Source organism: Eptatretus burgeri, chromosome 6, assembly GCF_056783735.1.
Source record: "Eptatretus burgeri isolate ZD-2024b chromosome 6, Ebu_testis_v1, whole genome shotgun sequence".
NCBI classification, from domain to species: domain Eukaryota; kingdom Metazoa; phylum Chordata; class Myxini; order Myxiniformes; family Myxinidae; genus Eptatretus; species Eptatretus burgeri.
This window is the reverse complement of record NC_140966.1, coordinates 58,116,119-58,131,705: the sequence shown is the minus strand read 5'-3', so window position 1 is coordinate 58,131,705 and position 15,587 is coordinate 58,116,119. Positions and strand designations below refer to the sequence as shown.

The 15,587-nt window shown below is 44.8% G+C and overlaps 1 protein-coding gene across 1 annotated transcript in view; it reads left to right on the top strand.

Moving 5' to 3' along the window:
* Positions 1 to 15,587, top strand: part of SLC6A9 (solute carrier family 6 member 9) — a 183,575-nt gene that overhangs the window by 78,913 nt on the left and 89,075 nt on the right. Inside the window, exon 3 of the mRNA XM_085885178.1 lies at positions 6,354 to 6,495. Within this exon, the coding sequence (XP_085741304.1) occupies positions 6,354 to 6,495 (142 nt within the window). The remainder of the gene's footprint in view (positions 1 to 6,353; positions 6,496 to 15,587) is intronic.

Sequence of the window (15,587 nt, the reverse complement as noted above, 5' to 3'; positions counted from 1 at the left end):
GCCGGCTTCAACAAGAAGAATAAAGGTCATATCAAGTACGCTGACTGCGTCTCTGCTCGTAAACCTGTGCCTCATGATGACGAGAACCCTGTTCCAACACCTCCAGCTGATCAGAACATAGCTGTAAGCAGTGGTGAAGAGGATGGTGATGATGAACCTTTTGAACCCGACACTCAAGAATCACACCTTCTGAACCAGGGAGACTTAAATGATCTTGTAAGAGATCTCTCGCTGTCAAAGGCGAAGGCAGAGCTGCTTGGATCAAGGCTGCAGCAGTGGAATCTACTTGAACCTAACACCAAGATATCCTTGTTCAGAGCACGTCACAGAGACATGGCTGAGTTCTTTGAGATGGAAGACACGATGACATTCTGCAGTGACATCAACGGTCTGTTGAAAGAACTTGGGTGTGATCACGATCCTGCAGACTGGCGCCTCTTCATCGACTCGCTGAATAACAGCTTGAAGGCTGTTTTGCTCCACAATGGCAACGAGAAACCATCAGTCCCACTGGCTCACGCGTTCGGCATGACAGAGACCTATGAGACTATGCGGCAGCTGCTTGATTCCATCAAGTACAATGACTTCAACTGGCACATCTGCGGAGACTTGAAAAGGGTGGCGCTGTTGTTAGGGCTGCAGTCAGGCTACACGAAATACATGTGCTTCCTTTGTCTCTGGGATAGCAGAGACGACAAGAATCACTGGACGAAGAAAGATTGGGAAAAGCGAAAAGAGCATGTACCTGGTCGACACAACGTGAAGCATGTCGCCCTTGTCGACCCAGCCAAGGTTTTCCTTCCACCACTCCACATAAAGCTCGGCTTGATGAAAAGTTTTGTACGGGCAATGGATCTGAATGGGCGTGGGTTTTTATACCTCAAGGAAAAGTTTGGCAACACCTTGTCGGAGGCCAAGATCAAGGCTGGTGTCTTTGTTGGACCGCAAATCCGACAGATTATGAAGGACGAAACTTTTCCGACAACTCTAAACCCCAAAGAGCTGGCAGCGTGGAGGAGCTTCAAAGCTGTGACGGACAACTTCTTGGGGAACGAGCGCGCTGACAACTATGAAGAAATAGTGCAGCAGCTGCTGGAGTCCTTCAGGAAACTTGGCTCCAGGATGTCCCTGAAAATCCATTTCCTACACCAGCACCTGAACTTCTTCCCTGACAACTTGGGAGCAGACTTGGACGAGCACGGCGAGCGATTCCACCAAGAGATTTCACTCATGGAGACGCGTTACCAAGGGCGGCACAACCCGAACATGATGGGCGATTTCTGCTGGTTCCTGCATCGTGAAACTGACACAGAGCAGCACAAATGCAAAGCCAAATGCCTAAAGCATTTTTAATTACATTCTAGTGGAGTTTTTCTGTAATTTCTATAATTTTGAAGCATTCATGATGAAATAAATGAATAAATGAATTTTTGTAAATTTCATTGAAATCCTGACTTCTAGGCAATGGGAATATTTCTGTTACTGAAAATGCTGACGTGATACAGCAAAACGGTTATGATTTTTGAAATCAGCGTACCCAAAGTAGTCTAAATCACTTTACACATCTCCAGTAAAAAATTTTTGTTGTTCAGTGTTATCACAGAGAAATGCACAGGACTTGGTCTTTGGCTCCATTGGGCGACACCTGCGAACACGTCTGACAGAATCCTCATCACGTGCCAAGGATGGACATCCGAGTTTAGCTGGTCGCATTTGTGATTCACTAGATGATGTTTCACAAAATCTCTTTTCGGCTCTCTCTCCAGCATACCTTTGTGCACTACGGGGTTGTAACCTTCTTTGTGGTAATGGATGTTTTCCATATCAGATGCAGACAACTTTGACAGATTTTCAGCCAGAGGTGCATACTGCGTTTCTCCATACTGTGCTCGCTTCTCGGCAAAGTTCTTTATGTTCCCAATGGAATCTGATGTAACATTCTGTACAAAGGTGTAGCCCTTCCGCTTGCCTTTATCGCAAATGATGCAGGTGAGTGAGTTCATTGTCACGTCCGTTATAGTTGAATATCGACAGGCTTTGCTTCGAAACAGGTGAACTTCTTCATAAGTGCATATCTGGAAATACATAAACATCAATAATTATTTCAGATATCAACTAAATGTTTGGTACATAAATGAATGATGATATGAGGAAGACACCTGATTTTTTTTTCATAATTTTCCTATTAATATTTTAAGAGATAAAAATAGTTATATCAATATTAGCGCTTTCATTTCGGGCGATAAACTGCGAAATGACGGTACCCCCGTTTAAGCCCCCACAAAAACCCAAATTCCCAAAAGTAAAATTGCCACCCAAGTTTTTCTGTCTACTAAGACCCTATAAATGCCATTTAAACAATAAAATCGCTTTTGGTACGCAATTCCCACGGGACCACGTTTCAGGTACACGGTGAATTTGACTATGTGTTGAAGTCTCGTGACACATGTTGAAGTTGAAACAACTCACTTTTGCGTTTATTGTGCCCCTTAATGGCCGCCTTGAGTTGTGTCTGTTAATTCCATCATGGTCCTGGACATGGTGATATTCTTCAGAAGAGAAAATATCTCATATTGCCACGTAGTGACATCAGAATTTTTTTTTCTGCCATCATCCTCAATGCCATTAGCTTGTTAGTGGTACTGCAAATGCTCAATGTATGCTTCACAGTCTGCTTCATGTGGATTGAACTCATTGATCCGTCCGAAGGACATGATAATGGAGATTAAGTGGTGAAGATAATGGAGTAACGAGTTTGTAGGGCACAGGCGAGGCTGCAAAAAGTCCAACTGACTTTCAGTGTGCTTTACATAACTCCATCCACGTCGCCAAGATAAATATTCGACTGACACAAAAGTTGGAGGTACACACAATGCCTTTTATTGATCCCGTAAAAGTTAAAACATCAGAATCATTTATAGCAAGCCCACACATTTTGGAGTGCCAGGTGCCTCTAGCATGCCATTGACTTCCGGTCCGGCCACCTTTGAAGACAGAGCTAGAATTTAGATGTATCCGATACAATACGTTTACATTATGTTCTTTAGTTATTACTACCCATCAAGAGTTGAATGGTGTAAGCTGCTTTCTTTATGCTAATCTTATTTTCTGGTTTTCAAAGAAGCGTGGTTGGTCAAAGTTCGCATTATGCTTCCTTTTGAAGCACCGGCTCAAAAACATGGTGCATCACGGGTTATGAAGATTGTGGTCAAGTTTCATCAAAATTGTGTGTGTAGTTTCAGAGAAGAAAGCAAATACCTAAATTTTTTTTGAGGGGGTCAGAGGTCAAGACCTCATTAGACTGTGTTTAAAAAAAAATGCTGTGAACAAACTTTAGTTCATCATGGGTGATGAAGGTTGTGGTCAGGTTTCATCGAAATTGTGTGGTTTTGAAGATGAAAGCAAATAACAAATTCTTTTTTTTGGGGGGGGGGGGTGGTCAAGACCCATCTTAAAACCCCTATAGACCCTGATTTCTTATTTTTGAATGCCGTGAACAAACGATGAAGGTTGTGGTCAAGTTTCATCAAAGTCGTGTGTGTAATTTCAGGGAAGAAAGCAAATACCTATTTTGGGGGGGTCAAACCTGGACCCACTTTGACCCACTGTAATTTTTTTAATTCTGTGAACAAACTGTAGTCCATCACGGGTGAATAAAGTAGTGGTCAAGTTTAATCGACATTTTGTGTTTCGGAGACCTGCCGAGTGTGTACATACAGTCTGAGTGACCGACGGACAACGCGCGATGCTAATACCTCCCTCACCTGAACAATTTTTGTTGCAGTGAGCTAAAAAAAAAATGGCTCCACAGTATCTCCAATCATGAAGATACCATTGTGCATCTGTCACAATAAGTTAAAGCAAATTATATTATTCCAACAGACTGTTTTATGATTTTGCCTCTGGGTATAATGGTCTTTAATACTGTACTTTTCTTTAAGATATAAGGGTATAATTATAGAGGGTGTACTCTATTTCTCTCTTTCTCCAGGCCCCGAGACTGGCAGCCAATTTTCTTGGTGTCGAATTGCAAACACCAGGATGACAGTTTATACTCAGATTTGGAATTGAACCCAGACGAGACAGCTCAAAAGCGAGTGTGATACCTTTAGCTATTGTTCCAGTCCTCGATAAATTCCTTGGTTGTCTTTTTGATGATGATTAAGTTACCATGGAACCTATTCGGTGCCATGATTCTGCAAGTAGGTTTTGGATGCTATTTCAAAATATCTAATCATACACACTTGAAAGACAGGTGTTAAGATAAATTTCTTTGTACAAGTAATTCAAGTGAATGGAAACAAACTTGCGTAAACCTCGCACGTGTAAATCAGAATCAAAAGAATTCATTAGAAAATAATCGATTCCCAGGGCATGTACACATTGGAGGCAGGAATGCCTTTTCCGGAAACTTCTTTTTGTCCAACACAAGCTACGAGGCTGTCTTTTATGTTTGCACACGGAGTCCATTGTAAGTGCATTTGACTTAGTAACGTCTCCAAGCCTGGGAAGGGCTCGCCGTGTCGTGTGCTCGATTGATAACCGTGAGTTTCGCCTTGACATGGAGGCAGAAAATCACGCCCTCTTCCTGGGAGCACAAAATACAACTTTTCGCCTTTCTGTTAGTGGACCTCGAGTCCCAAGCACCTCCCCACACCGCCCAAGGCGCCGGTATCCCTTTACGTGCAGATACATTTTACATCTCTTGTATAAAATAATATTCTCTTGTGATTTTCGTTTTGTGGGGGATATAGTCAATCAGTTGGATTCCCTTGGCATCTCAGAAAATTGAGGCTTTCTTCTTACCAGCTCAGGTTTGGGTGGGAAATGTATTTGGTGGTGGTGGTGGTGATTCCTTAATCTTCCATTGCCTGGATAATCGTGATTCCAATTTAGTTTTGGGATCTCTGTGGTGAAGGACATATTTTGTCACATTACCAAACGAGCAAGCATTAAAATCGGCAATAAACATGATATCAGCCAATGATGTCGATCTGGAGCGATGAGGTCTTGGTGGACCTTTTGAGGTTCCCAAGTATTTGATGCGAAAGATAAAAACTATGCTTTGTGATATTCCATATTTCGTGGATATTTAGATGGCTTTAACACAGTGATTGATTCTCCATGATTAATGCCTCAACCGAGGCCACAGTTTGTGGGTTGGTCACACCTACTGGTTCTCCTGACCTTGTATCATCTTCAAAGGACTCGTGACCATGCTTAAAGTTGGCTGCCAATTTGACTGCTGTAAAATGAGAGGGACCACCTTCGCCATAAGTGGTCATCTGCAGACATGGGTGACTTTGGAGATGACACTTATGCATAAAACTTTGACAACTCTGCTTACCTTAACCAAGATCCATAATTGTGTGATGTAGCAAACTTCTGGAATGTCCTCCGAGCCCAGAAATAATGTCAGATCCATGAAATTGATGTTCTCGAACAAGCAAACATGAGAGTTCAATATTGAGCAGAAAGTGAAAGCTCTCTGGTGTCGGTAATTTTGGGGTCAAAAAAAAAATCCTGTTCCACGATGTTGTTGGTATATGTTGACAATCATTTAATTTCGTTTGGAGCACATGGCTGCTGGTTTGCATCATTGCTGGGAGTCTGGCTGTGACAGTGATAACTCGCCAACTCTTCGAGAAGGAGACGACGAGACATTTTAACGTCCAGAAATTACTGCCCAGTTTAACTTCCATCCACGGGACGGCACACACATTGCTGATGATAATTATGCTAATTATCCTAATTATGATGATTATTATTGCTGTACCTCATTTCTCGTATGAAATACAATAGTAAAGAGCAAAATCTGGTTACAAATGACCTTTATTGCCATTTATGTGTTGTAATATGGATGAAACAGGATACGTAATGGAATATCTCTCTTAAAAGAAGGTACTATATCAATCGTGGTCTGAAAACATTTCAGCAATCCCTTATCTGCCAGGCAGAGAAATACTCCCTCTGTATTGTTTGCCATATCTCGGTGGAATGAAGACATCAAATCTGTGACTTCCACATGAAAATGGTTACGGTGATGCCCTTGATTTTATAACTCGGGGTAATTTTGTATGTTATTGGAAATGGTTAAAATGTTTGAGAAGCAAAATAGACAGTATGCATTTCATGGTCCCCTTATATTTTATCTTCATCCTGCCCTATTCACTTATAATGTTGAGGTTCCACCTTCGTATATAACTCGTGATAATTCAAGAAGTCATTCATTGAATATATTGTCCAGCAGCACTATAACTCCAATGCATCCCTTTTTTGCTTTTGTTTATAAAAAAAAAAAAAATTGATCTTATAGTTCCTTTGTCACTTAGTTAATGCCATTTTTTTCTCAGGCAAAAACTTTGAAGCAGGATGAAAATGTACGCCGAGGAAACTGGTCCAATCAAATAGAATTTATACTCACCAGCATTGGCTACGCTGTGGGACTTGGAAACGTCTGGAGGTTCCCTTACCTCTGTTATCGTAATGGTGGTGGTGAGTTTATCAGGGCACCTACTTTACTTTTTTGATTTGTCCTGTTGAATGTGCTCTCATTGTCACAGAAAAGCTTTCATGCTGTTTAACACATTCCCTGATTTTGATTCTGATGCACAATAATCTGTTATGGAGCGTCGGTGCTGCCGAAGGAGTTTCTTGGCGAGGGTTATTATGGGTGGTTTGTCATTGTTATCCCAATAGTAGTGAAGGCAGTAATTTGTAATTTGGTCATTGTGCTGGTGATAGCTTGCATATTCTTCATGAAGGACACCGTGGGATCTTGACTAATTCTAATTAATTCTGGCAACTCTACCAACTAATTCTGGCAGATGGGACGCCCGATTTAACACCCATCTGAGGAACGGTACATGCACGTTGATGAACGAACCTACCTGTGAAACACTACGATGACAGTTTATAGCTGGGTCGGGATTCAAACACAGGCGAGACAGCTTAGAGCTGAGTGTGTGTCCCTCAAGGACATCCTGCCAGGCCATTTAACTCGATTACTTAACTTTATTTCACATCATCCAAATTTAATAACAAGATCGCTCGTAAACCCACTTTGCTTCTCCAAGTTATATATTGTTCGTGTTTTATTCTATTATTAATTTGCAATTAGTCACTGGCATTGATACCAATCCAAGTTTTTATTACGGACCCTAGGCATCAAAGAGCTACTTATATCGAACAAACAGTTTTAAATGGAGCACCTAGCCACAATTAGAGCATTTAAATTGCATCAGATGTGGCAATAAAAGCGAATTGTTGCTCCCAGCTTGCCAGTTCAGTGACACAAGACTTGCATTTCTCCTATGCAGGCATGGGCAACTTGCAAGCATATGTAATAGTGTGTGACTAAATGTCACAAAAGCATCACATGACTGAACAATTATGTAAAATAATTATATGTATGAAATTGAATTGTCAAATAGCTGAAATAAAGTACAATTAATGTCTTTCTGTTTGCCGTACTTTGGATGCAGCGATTTTCATAGAAAAGTTGAAAATAATAATCTAATACATGTTGTGAAGGACCTTGCTGCTCTAAGATAATTCCAAGAGTCCAAAGCCTGTGGACACCATCTACACCACTCACCTCTGGCTGGGTCTTCATGACCATGACCTAAAACTTTTAAAAACCACAGTTTGCCATGGATGCTCGCTTTCCATCAACCATTCTTTTTTTCCAACTTCAGTGCCAACTCACCCCCCTCACCCCTCACTCTCACTCTCAAAGCAACCATCCCACTCTTCTCCCTCCAAGCCTCCCTCTCACCTCTTTCAAAAATTCCCCCCTCACCTTTCTCCCTTCATCCGCCTCACTCTTCCTTCTCTAAGTTGCCCCCCCTCTCATCCACCAACCTGCCTCCCTCCAGTGCCCTCTCACCTCCATCTCTTCACTCCACCTCCTCAAATACTCAATTGCCATCTTCCTTGTCTCTTGTCCCCCTCTCTCCCAGCACCACAGAGACTTTTCTCCTCCTCATTCGGCCCCCTCCCCTCGCTATTCTGCAATACCCCACACTCCTTCAGCAACCCTCCTTACCTCCCCCTCGTCCCTCGTCCTACCCTCCCCCGCCCCTCCACCTCCTGCACCCAAAGCCTCCTCCCCTACCTCTTCATTAAAAGTGTGGACCTCCCAAATATCCGGGGCCTTCGCTCAAACCTTTCAGATCTTTCCATGCAGGTTGCCACTGACAAACCAGACATTATCTGCCTAACAGAAACTTTCCTCTCCCAAGACGTGTCTGACTCCCAAGTATCTCTCCCTGGTTACTCCCTCTTACGGTATGACAGACCTGAGCCTCGTCCTGGTGGAGGTGTTGCTCTCTTCATCAAAGACTCTATTCCTCACTCTCCCTGCACTGCTCTCACTCCCCCACACCCCCAGGAATACCTCTGGCTTCGGCTTCCCCTCCACTCCCACCTCATGTTTATATGTGTACTGTACCGTCCACCGAACAGTGATGACTCCATCTACACCTCACTCTCCGAAAACATGGACCATCTTCTATCTTCTCATCCAAACTCTCTCTTCCTCTTATGTGGCGACTTCAATTGTCATCACGCCAGTTGGCTAGGTGTGGGTACCTCTCTCACCTGCCATGGGACATCAGCAAAAAAGCTTTCTGTGACTCATTGGGACTGACTCAATCGGTCAACTTCCCGACCCGGATCTCAACCAATGGTACTCCATCTCTTCTGGATCTGATTTTGACAAATTTCCCTGACAATATCTGCTGCTCTTCCTTCGCTCCAATTGGTTCTTCTGACCACGTCCTTGTTAAAGTGGACATCTCTCTGGCTGTTATCAGAGAACCACCTCACCGCCGTCGAGTCTGGCATTTCACTCAAGCCGACTGGCAGGGTCTCCGAGCAGCCATCAAACTTACAGACTGGTCTCCTATCACTACTTTCTCAAACATCAACTCATCCTGGGAATTCTTTCAAAGAAACTTGCTCTCCCTCATGCACAGATTTATCCCTCTCGTGTTCAGTTGTCTTACCCTTCCTCCCGCCCTTGGTTTACTGAAGCTTGTGGCGAGGCAGTTGTCCTGAAACAACTTGCCTTTGCCTCATGGAAAGCAAACCCAACTGAGGGCAATCTCAGTTCTTTCCACAAAGCTCGGAACAAGTGTGTAGCTACCCTCAGGAGAGCCAGAAAACAACATCTTTCTCATCTCAAGTCTGAACTCTCAAACCTCTCTCCCTCCTCAAAATCCTGGTGGCGTTTAATCAAATCTGTTTCTGGTGTATGTTCCCCCTCCATCCCCTCCCTTACCTCAAATGGCCGCACTGCTGATTCCACACGTGATAAAGCTGAATGTCTAAACTCGGTGTTTGCAGCTAAATCTTGTGTCCCAAACCCATCACTATCTCTACCCACTTTACCCAGTCGCACCCAACTGTCCCTGGACTCTCCTGACAAGGTGGAGAGCTTGCTTTCAAACCTCGAGTCAGATTCTGCAACCGGTCCAGACGGCATCAGCCCACGTGTCCTCAAAGCCTGCTCTTCTGCTCTTGCTCACCTCTCTGTTCTATTCACCCTCTCATTTTCCCAAGGTCATCTGCCATCTGCTTGGAAATCTGCTAACATCACTGCCCTGCATAAAAAAGGTGCAAAAACAGATCCCTGTAACTATAGACCAATCAGCCTTCTCCCAATCATCAGCAAGGTTATGGAATCCATCATCGCTTCAGACATGAAATCCTTCCTCTTCTCCAATGGCTTGATTTCCAATCATCAATTTGGTTTCAGACCAGGTCACTCTACCCTAGATATGCTGCTACTGCTCTCCCATCAATGGATGGAGGTCCTCAATGCCAGACAGGAAATCCGAGCCGTATCCCTGGACATATCACGTGCTTTTGACACAGTCTGGCACCCTGCCCTACTCACCAAACTCTCTTCCCATGGTATTCAAGGCCATCTCCACTCATGGCTCGCAGACTTCCTCTCCTGTCGCAGTCAACGTGTGGCCCTAAATGGAGTTCTTTCATCCCCTCTTCCTGTGCAGGCTGGAGTTCCTCAAGGTAGCGTTCTGGGCCCTGTTCTTTTTCTGGTTTTCATCAATGATCTCTCGGACTCTCTGGAAAATCCTCTATTTCTCTTTGCCCATGACTCCACCCTCTGCCGTACCATCTGTCATCCCTCAGACCGGCAAGCAGCAGCTTCTTCGCTCACTGCAGATCTGGATAAAATCACAAACTGGTCCAACACGTGGAACATGTCTTTCAATCCAGACAAATCTCACACTCTCACTATGTCTCTTCGAAAGGACCGTTTACAAAACCCCCCCATCCACTTTCTCAACAATCCACTGGAAGAAGTCTTTTCTTTCAAGCTTCTGGGTCTCACTATCTGCCATGACCTTTCCTGGGAAAGTCACATTTCCAACCTTGCCTCAAAAGCCAGTCGCCGACTGGGAATCCTCCGTCGTGCAAAGTCCTTCCTCGGCCCTCTTGAGCTCCTGACCACTTACAAAGCTTTTGTCCGTAGCCTGATGGAGTACTGCTCTCCCCTCTGGGCTGGTGCTCCTGCCTCCCACCTTTCTCGACTTCACGCTGTCGAAACCAGGGCTTTTAAGATCATTGGCATCTCCCGTAATGAAGCTGAGTCTTTGGGCCTCTCACTCAATCACCGCAGGTTGGTCGGTGGTCTTTCTGTCTTCTACCGACTCCTCTCCAGCCTTGCCCCCCCTGCTCTCTCTGTGATTTGTCCCAACCACATTTCCACAGGGCGCTCAAGGTCCGCCAACAACCCCCTTCTGGTAAAACTACCAAAATCACGAATCACTGCTCATCTTCACTCTTTCATTCCTCTTTTTTCCCGCCTTTGGAATAAACTTCCTCACTCTATTCTTTCCCATTCTTCCCTCCAGGCTTTCAAAACAGCTGTTCACCACCACCTCTTATCTTCCCCCATCCAAATCCTCGATCTTTTCTACCCCCGATAATCCACCCAAGCCCACTTCCTTCAATTCTCCTGCTTTCCTTCCTGAAAGTCCCTTTAATGTCCATCTTCCCCTCGCCATGTTCCCCATCCCATCCCCATCCCTCTCCCTTCCACAGTTCACCTGTGTCTGTTCTCCAATGTTTTGTCCCTTCCACTCCCGCCCCTCTTGTCTCATGCCTCCTTGCTGTGAGTTGTGTGTTAGCTCTCATACGAGCCTCGACCAAGGTATACAAAAAAAAAAAAAAAAAAAAAAATAAAAAATTACCAGAGTCGGTTTACCGTATCTGTAAGATGACTGAAGCAGATTGGGAACCATACCGGCAGCTGCGCAACTGATGTTAATTGGCCGAGCAAACCAGCGTTATGAGCCATAACTCATCGTCTCTCATTGGCCAATCAACCCTGGGCCGATAGCACTCAGGCATGCTATGCCACGATCAAAGCAGGACTGGAAAAGACAGGACAGTTTTAAGCTTATATTGGCAATGGTATGAAAGCAAGTAATTACATTGGCAGGCAAACAAGCATTTACAACACGTATAACATTCCCATTAACTCTACATGGCATACCCGCCCTCGGAATTCTTACAACTATTACATGAGACTTCTACACAAACTGGATCCAGACACCCGAAGAAATGAGAGGAAGTGTGGGAAGAGGGGTGAAAAGAGGCAGAGGTGAGAAAGAAGTAGTCAGGGTTGGTGTTGCGGCCTTGACACACCCGAGTTGCCACCTAATGGTCTGGCCTGGTAGTACTTTAATTCACCTCCTCAAGCTCCCTCCTCCATTCTGCTTGTGCTCACTCAGAGCTCTTTGGCTCACTCAGAAAAACACTTCTGGTTCCGGTTCTTGAGCGACGTTGATGGTTCCTCTTCAGGGTCTCTGCCGACTCTCTCAAAGATAATTTTTCGGTCGTTTTTGTCGTGTTTTTTTATGTCATTTTGTTATCTCTGTGTTTACTGTGTGTTTCTAGTTCGGTCTTGTGTTAAAAACTTGTGCTATTTGTTGAGTTTTTTGCCATCTTTTCCTGTGGGGTTTCCTTGAGGCCTACCCTTCTACCTGTCCATGTGCACGATCGTGTTTATTGTATTTTCTCCTTATGACTATCAGCTTTTATTTTCTCCACTTTTTCCTCCACCCTCCATCTATCCCTCTCAACTATACCCTTTGTTTCATGTCTTAAAATATTAAAAATACAACAAAAAATACCTTTTCCCTCACATTGAACCCCACGTAACTTCCTGTATCGACTCTTCCTCCTTCTGCTGCCGATCGACCATCTTCTACTTTTGTAGACCCACATTCACCAGATTCCTTCACGATTTTTTCTTCCACATTTCCTTTCCCTCATCTTACCTCGTCTTAAAAAAATTTTTTTTTTAACCTCTCATGTATCACCTCCCATAACTTGTTTCGCTGTTTCTTCTTCTTCTTCTTCCTGTAACCTTCGTCGAACTACCAGCTTCCTTCTGTGTTTTGTCTGCTGATCCAAATTCACCAAACACTTTCACGATATTTGTTCAACCTTTCCTTCACCTAACCTTACGTAATCTTGATCAAAAAATAAAAATAAATATGAACAGTCTCTTAAAATGTTACAACTTTCCCTTTCACACGTGTGGTTCTCAGTAGTGTATCATAATTCACCCCTCTTATTCTTCATCAAAAGGCTGTTTTCAATTGGACCTTTCCTTCATCCCACATCTAAAACGTCCCACTGTTGCAACGTTTCCTTTTTAAAATTCCCAGTTTGCAATGTATGTTCGTGATCCATCAATCTTCCCTCATTTCCAACTTCAGTGCCAATTCACCCCACCTACTTAAATTTACCTCCTCCAAACCCCTCACCTGTTATCCCCTCTCCTTACCCCTCCCATCTTCCCCCTCATCCTACCTCTGCTCTTGGCACCTCTTCACTGTCTTCTGCTTCAGTATCAGCTCCTCCTCCATCGTCCCAAAGTGTGCGGTGTTCTAACATCTGTGGCCTCCATTCTAACCTAATACATATCTCACTCTCTCAATCAGTACACTCCCCTCCCCTGCAGCCAAAACCTCCTCATCACAAACATGCTCCTTCCTTCCTCTCAGCAAACCTCCCCCTCTTCCCAACAACTCAAGTCTTGTACCTTCCCCTGCCTGCTCCCTTCTTCACCATACCTCGACCAAGTCTCATCCTTCCCTACTCCCCACCTCTTCCATTACCCTCCTGTACCTTGGCAATGCCTTCTCTCATTGTCTCCCCTCCCTCTCAAAGCAACCTTCACACTCTTGCCCCTCCACACTTCCCTCTCACCTTTCTCAAAAACTCCGCCCTCATCCTTCTCCCTCAACTCTCCCCTCCCACCTTTCTCCCTCTAATCCCGCTCACTCCCCCTTCTCAAAGTTGCTCCCCCCTCACATGCACAAAGCTGCATCCTTCCCCTGCCCTCTCTCTTCGATCTCATCACTCCACCTCTTCCAATGTTCAACTGCCCTCTGCCCCCATCTCTTATTAATCCCCACTGTACCTCAACCCATCACCACCGAGCCTTTTCCCCTCCTGATCCGGCCCCCTCCCCGAGCTCTTCTGCAATCCCCCACACTCTTTCAACAACTCTCCTTACCTTCTCTCACTCCTCCCTCATCCGTACTCCTCCTCCACTCCCCTGCACCCAAAGCCTCCTCCCCTCACTCTTCATGAAGAGTCTGGATCTCAAATATCTGGGGCCTTCAATCAAACCTGAAAGATCTTTCCATAGTTTGCCACTGACAAACCAGACATCTTCTACCTAACAGAAACATTTCTCCTTCAAGACGTCTCTGACTCCCTCGTATCTCTCCCTGGTTACTCCTGCCTCCACGATGACAGACCTGACCCTCATCCTGACAGTGAAATTGCTCTCTTCATCAAAGACTCCATTCCTCACTTACCATGCACTGCCCTCACTCCCAGGAATACCTCTGGCTATGGCTTCTCCTTCACTTCCACCTCATGTTTATATGTGTGCTGTACCATCCACCAAACAGTGATCATCCACCATTTACATCTCACTCTTCAAAAACATGGACCAACTTCGATCCTCTCATCCCAACTCTCTCTTCCTCATATGTGGTGACTTCAATTGTCATCGTGCCAGTTGGCTGGGTGTGAGTACCTCTCTCACCTGTCATGGCATTTCAGCATAAGACTTCTGTGACTCATTGGGACTGACTCAATCTGTCAACTTCCATACCTGGATCTCAACCAATGGTACTCCATCTCTTCTGGATCTGATTTTGACAAATTTCCCTGAAAATATCTGCTGTTCTTCCTCCACTCCAATCGGTTCATCTTACCACATGCTTATCAAAGCGGATATCTCTCTGGCTGTGATTAGAGAACCACTTCAGCACCGTCGTGTCTGGCATTTCACTCAGGCCAACTGGCAGCGGCTTAAAGCAGCCATAAAACTTCTAGAGTAATCTCCCATTTCTACTTCCTCCGACATCAACTTGTCCTGAAATTTTCAAAGAAACTTGCTCCTTCTCATGAACAGACTTATCTCATCTCATCTTCAGTTGTCCTACCCTTCCTCCCGCCCATGGTACACTGAAGTTTGTGGCGAGGCAGTTGTTCTGAAACAAATTGCCTTCGCCTCATGGCAGGCTAATCCAACAGAAGGCAATTTCAGTTCCTGCCACAAAGCTCAGAACAAGTGTGTGTCTACCCTGAGGAGAGCCAGAAAACAACATCTTTCCAATCTCAAGTCTGAACTCTCAAACAAGTGGCAAACAAGTTTGAACTCTCCCTCCTCCAAGTCCAGGTGGCATCGAGTTAAGTCTTTTTCTGGTGTATGTTTCCCCTCCATCCCCTCCCTCTCCTCAAATGGCTGCACAGCTGACACTGCACGTGAAAAGGCTGAATGACTAAACTCGGTGTTTGCTTCTAAATCTTTTGTCCCAAACCAAACACTTTCTGTACCCACCTTACCCAGTGGCGCCCAGCTGTTCCTGGACTCTGTGTCCTTTTCTCCTGACAAAATGGAGAGCTTGCTGTCAAACTTCGACTCAGATTCTGCAACCGGTCCAGACGGCATCAGCCCACGTGTCCTAAAAACCTGCTCCTCTGTTCTTGCTCACCCTCTCTCTGTTCTATTCACCCTTTCTCTGTTCTATTCACCCTCTCATTTGCTCAAGGTCATCTTCCATCTGCTTGGAAATCAGCAAACATTACTGCCCTGCATAGAAAGGTGCAAAAACAGATCCCTGCAACTACAGACCAATCAGCCTTCTCCAAACCATCAGCAAGGTTATGGAATCGTTCATCAATTCTGACATTAAATCCTTCCTCTTCTCGAATGGCTTGATTTCCTATCATCAATTTGGATTCAGACCAGGCCACTCTACTCTGGATATGCTGCTTCTGCTCTTAGAACAATGAATAGAGGTCCTCAATGCCGGACATGAAGTCAGAGACATTTCCCGAGACATATCGCCTGCTTTCGAGATGGTCTGGCACCCTGCCCTGCTCAACAAACTCTCTTCCTATGGTATCCAAGGACATCTCCACTCATGGCTCGCAGACTTCCTCTCCTGTCGCAGCCAAGATGGGGCCTTTAATGGAGTTCTCTCATCCACTCTTCCTATCCAGGCTGGAGTTCCTCAAAGCAG